The sequence below is a fragment of the Lagenorhynchus albirostris genome, chromosome 17 (assembly GCF_949774975.1).
Source record: "Lagenorhynchus albirostris chromosome 17, mLagAlb1.1, whole genome shotgun sequence".
Lineage (NCBI taxonomy): Eukaryota > Metazoa > Chordata > Mammalia > Artiodactyla > Delphinidae > Lagenorhynchus > Lagenorhynchus albirostris.
The window spans coordinates 16943281-16958723 of NC_083111.1; the positions used below are offsets into that span (position 1 = coordinate 16943281).

The following is a 15443-nucleotide window of genomic DNA, read 5'->3' on the forward strand; positions in this document are numbered from 1 at the left end:
GCGATGGGGGGGGGCCCTCTTCGGCACGGTGCGCAGGCTTCTCATTGCGGTGGCTTCTCCTGTTGCGGATCACGGGCTCTAGGCGTGTGGGCTTCAGTAGTTGTGGCACACGGGCTCAGTTGTTGTGGCTCGCGGGCTCTGGAGCGCAGGCTCAGTAGTTGTGGCGCACGGGCTTAGTTGCTCCGCGGCACGTGGGATCTTCCCAGACCAGGGTTTGAACCCGTGTCCCCTGTACTGGCAGGTGGATTCTTAACCACTGTGCCACCAGGGAAGCCCCTAAATGTTTTCTTTTTGTTTTGGTTTTGGGTTTTTTTTGCGGTACGGGGACCTCTCACTGTTGTGGCCTCTCCCGTTGCGGAACACAGGCTCCGGTGGCGCAGGCTCAGTGACCATGGCTCACGGGCCCAGCCGCTCCGTGGCATGTGGGATCTTCCTGGACCGGGGCACGAACCCGTGTCCCCTGCATCGGCAGGCGAACTCTCAACCACTGCGCCACAAGGGAAGCCTGAAACTTTCTATATTTTGCTCAACTCTCTGACATCCATGTTGATTTGATATTTATAGAATTACTAGTTACTTTCACTGTTGTACAGTATTCCATTGATCAAAAATACCATTTAGGGCTTTTATCAAAAATACCATTTAGGGCTTTACACCATTGGTATAAAGTTAAAACCATGCTAAACAATGCTATATATATTGTTTATGGATGCATACACATGTAGTGCAAAGGAATGCGTGGATGTGCTAAAGTTCTAAATTCAGGATAATGGTTACCTTGAGAAGAGGAAGACCAGGGTGGGGGAGGGCACCATCAGATTATGGTAGTAAATAAGGTTTCTATTATACAGATAATTATTTCTTAAACTTGGTATGGATATTTAGGTTCTTAAGATTTTTTAATCCTTTTGCATATGTGTAAAATATTAAATTTTTTTAAGTAAAAAAATATATTGGTGGGCATTTAAAACGGGAGCATTTTTAAAACCTCTTGAGTTTTTGTTTATAAAGTGATTTTTTTCAATTAAATAATATGACAAAATTTCTAGTATTTTATTTGTGCTTTATGTGCTAGTAAGTTTCTTCTGTTTTCTTTAGCCTTTAAAAAGGAAATTGCTTATGATAATCTCTCAGAAAGATACATTCCATTCCATTTTTCAACACTTCAGCTACAACCGCATGATGGAGAAAATTAAGAGTTATGTGAATTATGTGCTAAATGAAAAATCGTCAACCTTTCTAATGAAGGTATGCATATTTCAGAGAGATTCTAAACAGACTTAAGAGTAATTGTTACAATAAAGGAGAATACTTGAAATAGAAATTCTTCAAAACTAATCAGAATTTTATTTAGTGATTTTGTAGAAGAATGTGGTGAAATGTTATAATTAGTGGATCTAAAGGGTTTATTGGTGATCTTTGTAGTATTTTTACAACTTTTCAAAGTAAAAGTTGGGGAAATTTTTCAAAATAGAAAGTTGAGGGGAAAGTTATCAAAACGAATTAAGAAATAAGTGAAAAGAAATAGTTTAATTAAATTTAAATGAAATTTTTAGCATATTTTTGGGAAAAGTCAAATTGGACTGAAGAAGGATCATTAAAATTTTTCTTTTTACACTTTATCCTGTGTTAGCCTCTAAAAGTTTTAACTTAATATGTTATATGAGAGCATTAATTTGAGATAGTTTTATTTTAAAATAGATAGAATCTTTAAAAAAAATTTTTTAAAGTAAACTTTTATCTTAACACTGACTAGAGAGCATTGTCTGTATCAAGTACCTTTGCAAGGAAAGCCCTTCTCCATAATTCTTATAAACCAAGCAGGTTGCTGATGGTGATATCATAGTTACTGAGGAAAATAACAACGCACTGCCCTTTATTGACCTGTGACAAGACACTTGGGTTATGACTGTCAAAGAACAAGAAGGCTTAATTAAATGTTACTTGTTTTAAATGTCTTAATGCATCCCTTCGTCTCCTGCAACCCCCTTTTTAAGGCAGCAGCAAAAGTAGTGGAAAGTAAAAGAGCAAGAACAGCAGCTTCTCAAGATAAACCTAATAGTAATGATATTGAATTGGAAACGGAAGCTAATTTGGATATAGGAGAAAGGTTTGTAAATTCATTAGTATATTTTTTGTTTTATGAATGTAATATCTATGTAAAAGTGATGCTAGTGAACCATTGTTAATAAAAATGATTATCGAGTAGTAGGTATATTGCGTTACTGATGGCTAACGTTTGGATGTTTGGGAGTGCTGTAGAGTTAGGGCTTACGCATATTCTGTTACATATGCTAAGCAAAAGTAGAGAGAAAATAGCACTGTGTAGCTAGTGTGAGTGACATCATTTATCATTCTCAGGGAACATGAACTCTAGAACAGTGTTGAGGTTGAAAGCCTGAGTCATCTGTGCCCCTTAGTTCTCAAATCCTACATGCCCTCATGTGATTGTTGTACTGAGGGTTATTCTAATATGTTAAAATATTGTTCATCTTCTCTAAGGGTAGGCTAACTGCTTCATCTGGTGCGCAAGTGCAGAAACAGTGATTTGCTCCAGCGCGGGAGGGAAACAAGCCTGTGTCAGTCCTACAAGTTGAGAGACAAGAGTTCAGTTTCTAAAATTATTTCTTCTTTAGGGATTTTCAAGGGTAATTTTTACAGAATTGGCTTTTACCTTTTGCTTTAGAAACTAACCCTACTGAAGAAGATAAACTCTACCATTATAATGATCTTTTCTACTGAACCTATGGTCCATTCCTCCTCTTCATCCACCCTTAAACCAAGGCCAAATAGTCAAATCCTTCTGGTCTCTGGATGGATGTATTTGGCAGTGGATGTAATATTACTCTTTTCTTGGGACCATGACGTAAGTGCTGTAAGTCCCCATCTTAACTACTTACTGAGAGGTGGGGATTGGAGTCTGAGTTGGATGGACATGGCATTGGTCACACATCAGGACTGAGCTCAGTCTTACAGTTCTTTTTGTCCCTGCCTATCAGAGCATGATCTGTTCCTCACTGCTTCATCTCCCCAAGGTCTCTATTGCAGTCTTATTGCTCATTGGGTTTTTCCTAAGACCCATTTTGAGAAGTAGGGATTTCATTTTTATTGCTCAGTTATTTCATTTTGTTTAGGAAATCAAAGTTTAGTAGTACCAAGACCCAATGCATTCTGTGGCCCAGCCTTCCTGCCTACTGTAATACTGCCTTAAAGTAAAGTAAGATTAGAACTTACCGTGATTCTTGCATATAATGAACATGCTTCCTATGTATTCTCCTAATGTAGTACTACCCACTTATTTCAAATGCCCTCCTAGACACAAACACAGTTCAGTGTGTAAAACAGAGCTCTAGATGTTCTCATCTGTCTCTCTACCCTAACTCTCCTCCTTTACCTCACACATCCAGTTGGTTGTCTCCCCAAGTGTTACGAATTCCATATCAGAAATGCCTCTCTAATCCATTCTTACCATTTATATCCTAGATTATTACTTAGCTTTGTGCCACACAAATCCATTCTTGATGTGACTTCCAGGGCTACCTTCCCATAAAAATAAATCTGTTTAGCTCACTTCCCAGCTTAATAACCTCTGTTGGCTTTCTGTTTCCTACTTGATGAATTAGATTTTGGTTTTTTTTTTGGTTTTTTTTTGCGATACGCGGGCCTCTCACTGTTGCGGCCTCTCCCGTTGTGGAGCACAGGCTCCGGACGCGCAGTCTCAGCGGCCATGGCTCACGGGCCCAGCCGCTCCGCGGCATGTGGGATCTTCCCGGACCGGGGCACGAACCCGTGTCCCCTGCATCGGCAGGCGGACTCTCAACCACTGCACCACCAGGGAAGCCTGATGAATTAGATTTTATTGCATGGCTTTCAAAGCCGTATATAGCCCCTTCCTGGGTGGTTTTTTTTTTTTCCCTCATATACACCTTGTCCCTAAGCATTAGCCCCTCCCTGCCCACATCCATGGCACTTTCTAGCTATACAACTTGATCTTCAAATATTACAAGTTCTTTCATGCCTTGACTCTTGCTTCAATTTTGGATTTCCTTCTTTCTCTTCAAGGTAAGCTCTTATTTACCATTCACGTTCTAGCTCAAAGTTCACCTATAAGAAGTCTTGTTGAGCTCTGAGCAGAGTTGTCACTTGTGTGCTCCCACAGCACCAAGTCATACCTCTATAGGAGGACTTATCTTCGAGAATAACGTATCTGTTTACCTGTCTATCTCACTAGACGGAGAGTTTTTTGGAGGTTCTTAAATAACTTTGAATCCTTGGTGCCTAGTTCATTACCAGGCATGCATTACATCTTGTAGTACACTAGACACAGGGAGAAAAACCAAAAACTAGAAACATGGTAAAGATAAGAATCAAGCAAATATCAAAAGCATCCTGGGAGTCAAATTCACCAGTTTCAAGGCAAGAATGAATAAGACGTAAGTAAAGCAAGGATAGAAACAGAAGTGTGATTTCAAGGTCCGACAAATGCTGGGAAAGATGAAACCCTCGTGCTGTCAATACTAGATAAAATATTTTGTTCTGGTAAAGCTTATAAACTATTTGAGGCAATAAGAATTACAGACTTGAAACAGAAACAGTAGCAGACATTACATAATTTGTTGTTAAAGTTTAAAGATAGACTTAAATGCTGAAGGAGTTTGAGGGACAGCTTCAAGAAAGTGTGAACATGGAGCCGGACCTTGAAGGATGGTTAAGGTTTTTACAGGTGGATGGAAGAAGAAATGTCATTTCAGGAGAGAGGAAGAGTTCCAGTGAAGGCATCGAGCTGTAGATGGTCCTGCTGTGTTTGTCGGAGCTAATTTTAACTGTAGCAGAGGGGAGGAATTTTATTAAAAAGGCTGGTTGGAGACTGCTGGGGAGGATAAGAAATTAAACTTGAATTCATAGAAATAAAGATCCATGAGAGAGTTTTTGAAAGAGTGACATTGTGAATGCTCAGTTACAGCTCAATTCTGCTGAACTTATATTTGGGGAAGACATTGATTTAATGTCTCTGGTAAGCACATCTGGGCAAAAATTATCCATGTTGTAATAGACTGTAAAGGTCTTAATTTTACCAGAGTTTCTTTCCAGAGATACATTTTATAAGTTGAAAAATGGCTTGATTATGTGGAAAGTACAATCCTGATGAAAAGTTTCTCTTGTTTACATTCTTACAAATGTTTTCTTCTTTTAAAGTGTTAGTGACAAACAGTCTGCGGTAACTGAATCCTCAGGGGATACAGTATCCTTATTGAGGTGAAGTAAATTGACATTTTTCTTCTCTGTGTTTAAAATCTTTGAAACAATTCATGCAAACCTAGGTAGGTTATAATAGCTGCCACGCAAATGGTATGGTTTGAAGAATTATCGCAGGGTCCTACTTAACCTCCACAGATATTTAAGACCCTGATGGGTCTTGAAAAGCCAAACTATGGAGACCTGCGTCTTGGGATCCTGGGTTGTTTCACATTATTTCTACAAGGAGTGCACGTGGAGGGAGTACCTGAACTTAAAAAAAATAATTAGTAAACTCTTATTCTGTCAGAAACAAGGGTGTGATGCTGGGGCAGGAAGGGGATGGAGCTTACATTTCTGATGAATGCCCCAAATTGCTATTTTTATGAAATTACTTAAAAAGCTGTTTAATCTATTAGAAATGCTATAACAGACAATGTCACATGTTCAGAGAGCAGAACGTCTGCATGAATGATTTCATAGTGTAGAGCAGTTGGGATGCTAAATGGAACCGTGGGGCGGGGGTGGCTGACTTGGTGTGGAGGAGGTCACTGGAGATGAGGAGTTGAGGGGCCAGTTTGTTATCTGGGTTATCCATGGAAACACGGAAATAATTCATGGTGATGGTGGCACTTGGGGATAGAGAAAGATCTGCGAATCATGGGAGGTGCTTGGAAGGATAGTGAAAGATTATGGAGCATGGTAGATAGCGATACACCTCAGTGGCATGAATCCTCAAAGGCTAAGATTTCTGTGGAAGCAGGATCCTGAAGGTGGCATCCATTAGGAAATGGAAAGTATAAAGACCCACCTCTCGGAGCCTGTGGTTTGCGGAAGATGAAGCTAATCTGTACTTAAGGAGGCCACAAAGGAGAGAAATATTGTTCCTGGGGAGAGCTAGACTTTAGACAGACGACGAAGTTGAGACTGGCATTCCAGAGAGCACAATAGAAAGTTTGGGGACGGCGGGAAAGCATTAGTAGGTTGCATAGAGCACTTACAGGGGTCAAAGTGTAGATTTTAGGTGGTGATAAAATAGCTGCCTAAGCTCAGTTGAACTTTTTTTTTTCCATTTTAGTCTGTTCCTTTAGTAAGTTTGAATAATACGAACATTGCAGGTTGTCAAAAAATTCTGTCACATCCTGTATTTCCAAACAGTCTTACCTTTCCGGAAAGCCCTTTCTGGAATCTATGAAGATAAGTGATAACTACCATCATGTATAAAGGAATTTTGGAATTTCTCTAACTGGAATGCCAAAAGAATCTTGATTTCTGAGTAGATGAGATGGAGAAAATAAATGGGAGAGAGGGAAGTCTGAAGAAGAAAAATCTTAAGAGGCTAAAGATTACGATGGGGCATTAGGGCTTCCCTGGTGGCGCAGTGGTTGAGTCCGTCTGCCGATGCAGGGAACGCGGGTTCGTGCCCCTGTCCGGGAGGATCCCATGTGCAGCGGAGCGGCTGGGCCATGGCCGCTGGGCCTGCACGTTCGGAGCCTGTGCTCCGCGACGGTAGAGGCCACGGCAGTGAGAGGCCCGTGTACCGCAAAAAAAAAAAAAAAAAAAAAAGATGGGGCATGGGGCAAAAATTAGTGCAAGGAGAGCACCAAAGGGAAACAGACCAAAGTAGAAGCAGGTCCTGGATAGAGATTGAGACAAATCATCTATCTTTTTCTATAGCTTTTCTAGTCTTTGCAGAACAAGTCACAAGCTTTTGTGTTTCATTTAGGTCTCACAAAAATCTCTTCTTATCTAAGTTGAAACATGGAAACCGACAACAAGATGTTGATAAGAAAGAGGAAAGAGCGGAAACTCTTCAAAGTAAGTACATTTATTACAGTTTTCAGAGTGGAGAATCGATACTTGAAAGCGATCCAGCCCTTGACCACACCCCACAACACACAAACACACATCAGAAAACTAAAGCACGAAGGGATTAAATGTCATGACTTCAAAGAGATAATTAGAGGTGGTGCTTAATTTAGAAAGTTACAGTTGGTTCTTATTATTTACGGTAATGTTCTATAAGGTCATTGTGAACACTTAGTGAATGCTGAATTATTACAGGGGAATACAGGGTTAGGTTCTTTTGAGCCTATGGTTACAACATTTTGGTCAACTATTCAATACATAACCTTGTTTTATGTGTTTCTGTTTATTTATTTAGGCCGCACCATGTGGCATGCGGGATCTTAGTTCCCCGACCAGGAATGGAACCCGTGCCCCCCACAGTGGAAGCACGGAGTCTTAACCACTGGACCGCCACGGAAGTCCCTGTTTCTGTTTAAAGAAACCTTATTTAATATACATTGTTGATTCATTAACATTGAACCCAGGCCAACAACACTGTAACTCACGCCTGAATGAAGCTTACCTAACCACATACTTTTCTCTGTAAGGAACATCGTACATAGCCTTCTTGCACTCAAGAACACTAGACAGCACTTCCACAATACACTTGGGGAAAATTTTAAACAGCAGAATTACCCCCAAAACAGCACAAAAATATGGCACTAAATAGACCGTAAAAAGAACAATTATTTCTAGCCTTGAAGCTAAAATAAGAAAGCAGAGCTTCACCTTGTTTAACCTCAGCTGGGAACATGAACTCAAATATTTTGCCACTCTGTGCATGTCCACCGGTGTCCACAAAAGCACTGCAAGTTTTGATTTTTGTTACAACTTTTCAGCAGGTAGGTGAATTTTCAAATACCAGAATCCATGAATATAATGAGGATTGACTATGTATAGACTCTGGCATTGCAGATTGCATTTAGAATTTATTCCTCATTGCATTTAGAATTTATTATCCTTATAAAAGGCATTGCTAGATTTAAAAAACAAGCAACAATAACCAAAAAAAAAAAAATTCTTAAAAGCAGTCTGTAATTATTTTCGATTGTAATATAATTGTAAGTTCCTCCTTGGTATATATTCCTTCAAAAAATGTTTATTGAACCCGTACTATGTTCTAATGCAACGATTTTTAAACTTTATTGATCCAAATCTAAATACTTACTGATCAGTATAAAAATAATAGATGTACCAACTTGATTCCAGGTACATAGTATGCCTGAAGTAAATATTAATTGAATAAATTTATTCTTAGCTGATGGCTGATGATAGGGCCACTGTTAGCTAGTATTTGTAAATTACAGCTCTAAAACATTTACATCTATAGATATTATCATCGTCCTCACTTTAAAGATGGTAAAGTTAAACTCAAAGAAATATTTGCTTCATGTTGGTGGAGTTCCTAGCTGCAAAATGACTAGGAATCATAATTCTAGAGTAAAATAATTTGGGGATTTTCCTGGACTTTTAATTTCATAATAAAAAGTTCAAAGAAATGGAAGCATACACTTTTTTACACTCTAGCTGATCAGTAATTGAACCAATGAAGACCATAATCACATTGTAGAGTGGCTTGACAGTGACTATGGATACTGAACCTAGAAGATCCTGTGAGTTTTAGTACATTTCTTGACTTTCTGTTAGATGTTAGTAATATATACATATACCTTCCAAAAAAGTCCAAGTTGCTTAAATGTTACCTAGGTATCCTCTTTTTCCTAATAGAGGATATTTATTTCGTTCATGCTAAACATTTAAAAAAAATTTTTTAGACATCTTTTAAAAACAATTTTTTTTCAGTTTTGTAAAATTGCTATGTACTTTTAAAAAATCAAGTAATTCAGAAAAATTGAAAAAAAAATCACTTAAATGCTTTCTATGCAGAAAAGTCTAACCAGCATTCAGTGAAATGATTAATATTTGAGTTAAAAGCTTTTTATCTATAAACTCAATCCTCAAAACAATCTGGATCAGTACTTTTTTTTTTTTAATCACTCCCATTTTACAGATGAGGAAGCTGAGACAAAAAGAGGTTAAGTGTAAAAAGCCCTTGGTCACACAGGTCATGAACAGAACCAGAGCCAGAATTTAAAATCAGACATTTCTGACTTCAGAGCCCATGTCCTTAAATACTGAGATAGATAGACTGCCTCAATGGAAGAATAGATAGAATCAAAGCAAATAAAAATTTATAAAAATGTGATGAGATTACATATGTACTTTAAAATATATTTACATTTAACTTTTTGAAGGTGAAACTGAAGGATTCAATGAACTTCACATAAATGCTGTTTCATAAGAAATATATCAGTAAGCCATATGATTCCTCCAAAATGAAGAATAAATAATATGAATTGCTTTGATAGGTTGGGTCAGTTTGCCTCTATAACTAAATTTCAACTTTAGACTACTGATTGATTTCAGCTGTAATGGGTGAAATTAGCACAAAAATTTTGGCTAAATGTAGTATTCTTTGGAAATACTTTTCCTTACAACTTTGCAGATTTTGCTCCATTATTTTCTGACTTTATGAGCGCTGCTGTGGACAATCTGACATCAACCTGACATTTTCCCCCTTTGTATATGAGTTGCTTTTTCTTCATAGTTGCCCAAGTTTTTCTAATATGTGCATTTAATGCTATAAATTTTCCTTTAATTACTGCCTTAGTTGCATCCCACAAATTTTTATGTTATATTTTCATTTTCATCAAAATATATTTTTTTATTTCCCTTGAAACTTTTTTCTTTGATCTTCTGGGCTATTAAGAAGTTCTTCATTTGGGCTTCCCTGGTGGCACAGTGGTTAAGAATCCGCCTGCCAATGCAGGGGACACAGGTTCGAGCCCTGGTCTGGGGAGATGCCACATGCCGCGGAGTAACTAAGCCCGTGCGCCACAACTACTGAGCCTGTGCTTTAGAGCCCACGAGCCACAACTACTGAGCCTAGTGCCACAACCACTGAAGCCCGCGCTCCTAGAGCCCGTGCTCTGCAACAAGAGAAGCCACCTAATGAGAAGCCCGTGCACTGCGACGAAGAGTAGCCCCCTCTCGCCGCAGCTAGAGAAAAGCCCGCGTGCAGCAACAAAGATGCAACGCAGCCAAAAATAAAAATAAATAAATAATTTATTTTTTAAAAAAAGAAGAAGCAGCTCTTTGTTTAATTTCCAAAAATTTTAGGATATTCTAGATACCTGTCTATTAATGATTTCCAATTAATTCGGTTCCGACCTGAGAATATGCTTTGAGGATTTCTTTCTTTTTCTTTTTTAATTTAAGATTTGCTTTATGGCCCAGAATATGGTCTGTCTTGGTGACTGTTGATGTGCATTTAAGAAGAATGTGAATTTTGCTATTGTTGAGTGGAGTGTTATAAAATGTCGATTAGGTCAAATTGATTCATAGTGCTTCTCAGGTGTTCTGTATGCATGCTTATTTTTTGTCTTCTTGTTCACTAATTACTGAGAGAGAAGTATTGAAATCTCCACCTATATATGAATTTCTCTTAATTATTAATCTCCGTTAATTTATTTTTGCCTTTTTGGTCCTCTAGCACCTGTTAGAACAGTTCCCAATATGAAAATCTCTGTTCAAAATAACTGCTGTGGTTTCCATTAACCTCACCAACACATATGATCTGTTCCTGCACTGATACCATATTGTCTCAATTACTGTAGTTTAGTAATAACTCAGTGTGTGATAGGGCAATTTCCTTCATCTTTCTGTTATTCTTTAGGAGTATCTTGAGTATTCTTGGTGTTTTGGTCTTCCATATTGTCAGGGGGAAGAAAACCACTTTATAGAAGATTGCAAGCAGTGAAGCTGCTACCACTCCATAGGTGCCAAAAGTAGACAACAAGACTTGGGTCAGAACAAGACGGTTTATTACAGCACAACAGATAGCAACAGCATATGGCATCAGCGTAGTTGTGCTGGTTCCCCTCGCCAGGTCCCAAAGACAGTGCAGTGGGCCCAGGTAGATGCTCTGCAGGCAGTAGGTTGTACTGCAAGGAGGAACCTGGGGCCAAGGGCACTTTTTGAGTAAGGAGTAAGCAAAACGTAGCAAATAATCCAGTTGCCTTCCCCAGGAGAGAGTTAGTTACATGGTGGTCAGACCGTGGTTCCCTTGACCTATTTAGGTTCCTGACTAACTGTAGAAACTGTTTAGTATCAGGGAATGAGTAAGCCTTGTTGTACATTCAGCAAGAACTGAAGGGATGCTCAGGGCCCATGATGGACTAACTCTCCTAATACATAATTTTAGAATAACCTTGTTAAATTCTACAAAGAACCCTGTTGAATTTTTGATTTAAAATTACATTGTAATAGTAGACAGTTTTCTTTTTTTGTTTTATTAAATTAATTAATTTTATTTTTGGCTGTGTTGGGTCTTCGTTGTCGTGCACAGGCTTTCCCTGGTTGCGGCGAGCAGGGGCTACTCTTCGTTGCGGTGCGCGGGCTTCTCACTGCGGTGGCTTCTCTTGTTGCGGAGCGTGGGCTCTAGGTTCACAGGCTTCAGTAGTTGCAGCATGCAGGCTCAGTAGTTGTGGCTCGTGGGCTCTAGAGTGCAGGCTCAGTAGTTGTGGCGCATGGGCTTAGTTGTTCTGCAGCACCAGGGCTCAAACCCCTGTCACCTGCATTGGCAGGCGGATTCTTAACCACTGCGCCACTGGGGAAGTCCTAGTAGACAATTTCGGAGACAGCTGACACAATTATATTGTCTTCCTCTACATGAACAAAAAGCATATTTCTTTATTTAGATTGTCTTACATATATATATTCTTATAACTTGTATATGTGCATGCACACACGCATATATATAGTAAAGCTTATAATTTACTACATACAGATCTTGACTGCATTTGCTGGATTTATCCCTAAGAATGTTAAATATTTTATTACTATTGTAAATATTATCTCTTGACTATTTTAGTTAAATATTTAAACTGTTGCTAATGTACAGAAACACTGTTGAGTTTTGTTTATTGATCTCATATGCAACCATCTTGCTAAACCCTTTTTAATTCTATGTGTATATTCTTTTAGGTTTTCTATACAGTTGACCCTTAAACAACATGGGGATCGGGGCACCGACTCCTGTGCAGTCAATGCATCCTGCTATCTCTGCCTCAAAAACAAAAGAATTGATAAGTGATTCACCTGAGGGCAGGAAGCTAAAACAGTTAGCAGAATCAGAACTCAAACCCTAGTTCTTTTGATTCCACATATTGTGATTGCTAATCGAACACAAACTCTTCCCCACACTTAAAGATCTGTAAAATGAAAATACAGGTACTATGTTTATTGAAAAAAATCCGTGTATAAGTGGGCCCATATAATTCAAACCCATGTTATTCAAGGGTCAACTGTACACACAATTTTCTTTCAATAATTACCATTCTGTTTCTTTTGAGTTGCATATACATTTATTTCTTGTCTTACTAAACTGTGAATAAGAGGGAAAGAGGGAAGGGTTTACTTCTTACATTGTGTCAAATACTCCTTAAACATTATATTAAGAAATTACAATTGTATAAGGTAAATATTATTCCTTTTTTAAACAGATAATGAAAAGGCAGGCACTAGGAGGTGAGATGACATTTAAAGGCATAAAAGAATCAATAGGGCTTCCCTGGTGGTGCAGTGGTTGAGAGTCCGCCTGCCGATGCAGGGGACACGGGTTCGTGCCCCGGTCCAGGAAGATCCCACATGCTGCGGCGGGGCTGGGCCCGTGAGCCATGGCCGCTGAGCCTGCGCTCCGCAGCGGGAGAGGCCACAACAGTGAGAGGCCCGCATACCGCAAAAAAAAAAAAAAAAAAAAAAAAAAAAAGAAGAAGCAAAGCTAGATACAGACTATACCTCATGACCTATGTTTGAGCATCCTGTCTTACTTAGAAATTACCCAGATATCCAAAATTATACTTACCGTTTATACTAGATTTTAAAGTTAACTAAGGATCTTGGGAATTATATTTAAGCTGACCTATTACAGAACCTAATTACTGCTGCTATCAAAAAGTTTGTCAGAATTATACTTCAGTTTAGTTAAACACATATTTTTTTTCTTATTAGTTATCTATTTTATACATATTAGTGTATATATGTCAATCCCTATCTCCCGATTCATCCCATCACCCCCTGCCCCACTCTCCCCCCTTGGTGTCCCTATGTTTGTTCTCTGCATCTGTGTCTCAATTTCTGCCCTGCAAACTGGGGCATCTGTACCATTTTTCTAGGTTCCACATATATACGTTAATATACGCTATTTGTTTTTCTCTTTCTGACTTACTTCACTCCGTATGACTGTCTCTAGATCCATCCACATCTCTACAAATGACGTTTCTTTTTATGGCTGAGTAATATTTCGTTCCTTTTTATGGCTGAGTAATATTCCATTGTATATATGTACCACATGTTCTTTATCCATTTGTCTGTCGATGGGCATTTAAGTTGCTTCTATGACCTGGCTATTGTAAATAGTGCTGCAGTGAACATTGGGGTGCATGTGTTTTTTTGAATTACGGTTTTCTCTGGATATATGCCCAGTAGTGGGATTGCTGGGTCATATGGTAATTCTGTTTTTAGTTTTTTAAGGAACCTCTATACTGTTCTCCATAGTGGCTGTATCAGTTTACATTCCCACCGACAGTACAAGAGGGTTTCCTTTTCTCCATACCCTCTCCAGCATTTGCTGTTTGTAGATTTTCTTCTGATGATGCCCATTCTAACTGGTGTGACGTGATACCTCATTGTACTTTTGATTTGCATTTCTCTAATAATTAGTGATGTTGAGCATCTTTTCATGTGCTTCTTGGCCATCTGTATGTCTTTTGTGGAGAAATGTCTGTTTGGGTCTTCTGCCCTTTTTTTTCTTTTACACTTTAAACATCTTACAATTTTATTTGTCACTCATACCTCAGGAAAGGGGAAAAAGAAAGTAAATATATTAACTTGGTAGAATCTTTGGTAGAATTAAGAATATAACTGGGCAACACCTTGCAATTCTGTAGTACAGTATCACAAGTAGTGTACTGACATTGATTCAACCAAGATATAAAGTAGTTGCATCACTGCAAGGATACCTTGTGTTGCCCTATTATAGCAGATATAACTGTTTTAAAAGTTTATTTTTTACTTCTGGTTGGTACTAATATAAATTCTAAATAATATGTTTGTATTTGCATTTCTTTCAACAATTGCTCTTAAACTAGGAACTTTAATACTCACTTCCAGAGTTTTATTAGTTTTAAATCTACTATTGGTTGTCTTTATAACTTGAAATAATATACTGCTATATTTTATTTGATTTTAGATAATACCTCCTGACTCCCTATAATGTGAAAGGAGGAAATTACCACTCCTTCACCTCACTTTTCTTCTACCCACGTTTTCTGCCTTCTCACTGCTGTCCTCTATACCCTACTTTTACATTGTCAAGGTTTACAATATTGTACATCTTTTTTATGTTAATTAATTTAATTTTTTTAACATCTTTATTGGAGTATGATTGCTTCACAATGGTGTGTTGTGTTAGTTTCTGCTTTATAACAAAATGAATCAGCTATACATATATCCCCATATCTCCTCCCTCTTGCATCTTCCTCCCACCCTCCCTATCCCACCCCTCTAGGTGGTGGTCACAAAGCACCGAGCTGATCTCCCTGTGCTATGCGGCTGCTTCCCAGTAGCTATCTATTTTACATTTGGTAATATTCATAAGTCCATGCCACTCTCTCACGTCATCCCAGCTTACCCTTCCCCCTCCCCGTGTCCTCAAGTCCATTCTCTCTGCCCTTTTTTTTTTTTTTTTTCCTGCGGTACGCGGGCCTCTCACTGTTGGGGCCTCTCCCATTGTGGAGCACAGGCTCCAGATGCGCAGGCTCAGCGGCCATGGCTCACGGGCCCAGACGCTCCGCGGCATGTTGGATCTTCCCGGACTGGGGCATGAACCCGTGTCCCCTGCATCGGCAGGCGGACTCTCAACCACTGCGCCACCAGGGAAGCCCTGCCCATTTTTTGATTGGGTGGTTTTTTTAATATTGTGCTGCATGAGCTGTTTATATATTTGGGGGATTAATCCTCTGTCCGTTGATTCGTTTGCAAATATTTTCTCCCATTCTGAGGGTTGTCTTTTTGTCTTGTTTGTAGTTTGCTTTGCAAAAGCTTTTAAGTTTCATTAGGTCCCATTTGTTTATTTTTGTTTTTATTTCCATTACTCTAGGAAGTGGATCAAAAAAGATCTTGCTGTGATTTATGTCAAAGAGTGTTCTTCCTGTGTTTTTCTCTAAGAGTTTTATAGTGTCCGGTCTTACATTTAGGTCTCTAATCCATTTTGAGTTTATTTTTGTGTATGGTGTTAG

The 15443-nt window shown here is 38.7% G+C and overlaps 1 protein-coding gene across 4 annotated transcripts in view; it reads left to right on the plus strand.

Moving 5' to 3' along the window:
• The window catches only part of TERF1 (telomeric repeat binding factor 1), a 40555-nt gene that overhangs the window by 15667 nt on the left and 9445 nt on the right, over window positions 1–15443 (plus strand). For 2 of the 4 annotated variants that reach the window (XM_060127923.1, XM_060127925.1), the window contains exons 5-8: window positions 1099–1248; window positions 1998–2110; window positions 5197–5256; window positions 6962–7053. In XM_060127923.1, coding sequence (XP_059983906.1) covers window positions 1099–1248; window positions 1998–2110; window positions 5197–5256; window positions 6962–7053 — 415 coding nt within the window. The remainder of the gene's footprint in view (window positions 1–1098; window positions 1249–1997; window positions 2111–5196; window positions 5257–6961; window positions 7054–15443) is intronic. The other 2 variants (XM_060127924.1, XM_060127926.1) reach the window with 1 other exon arrangement.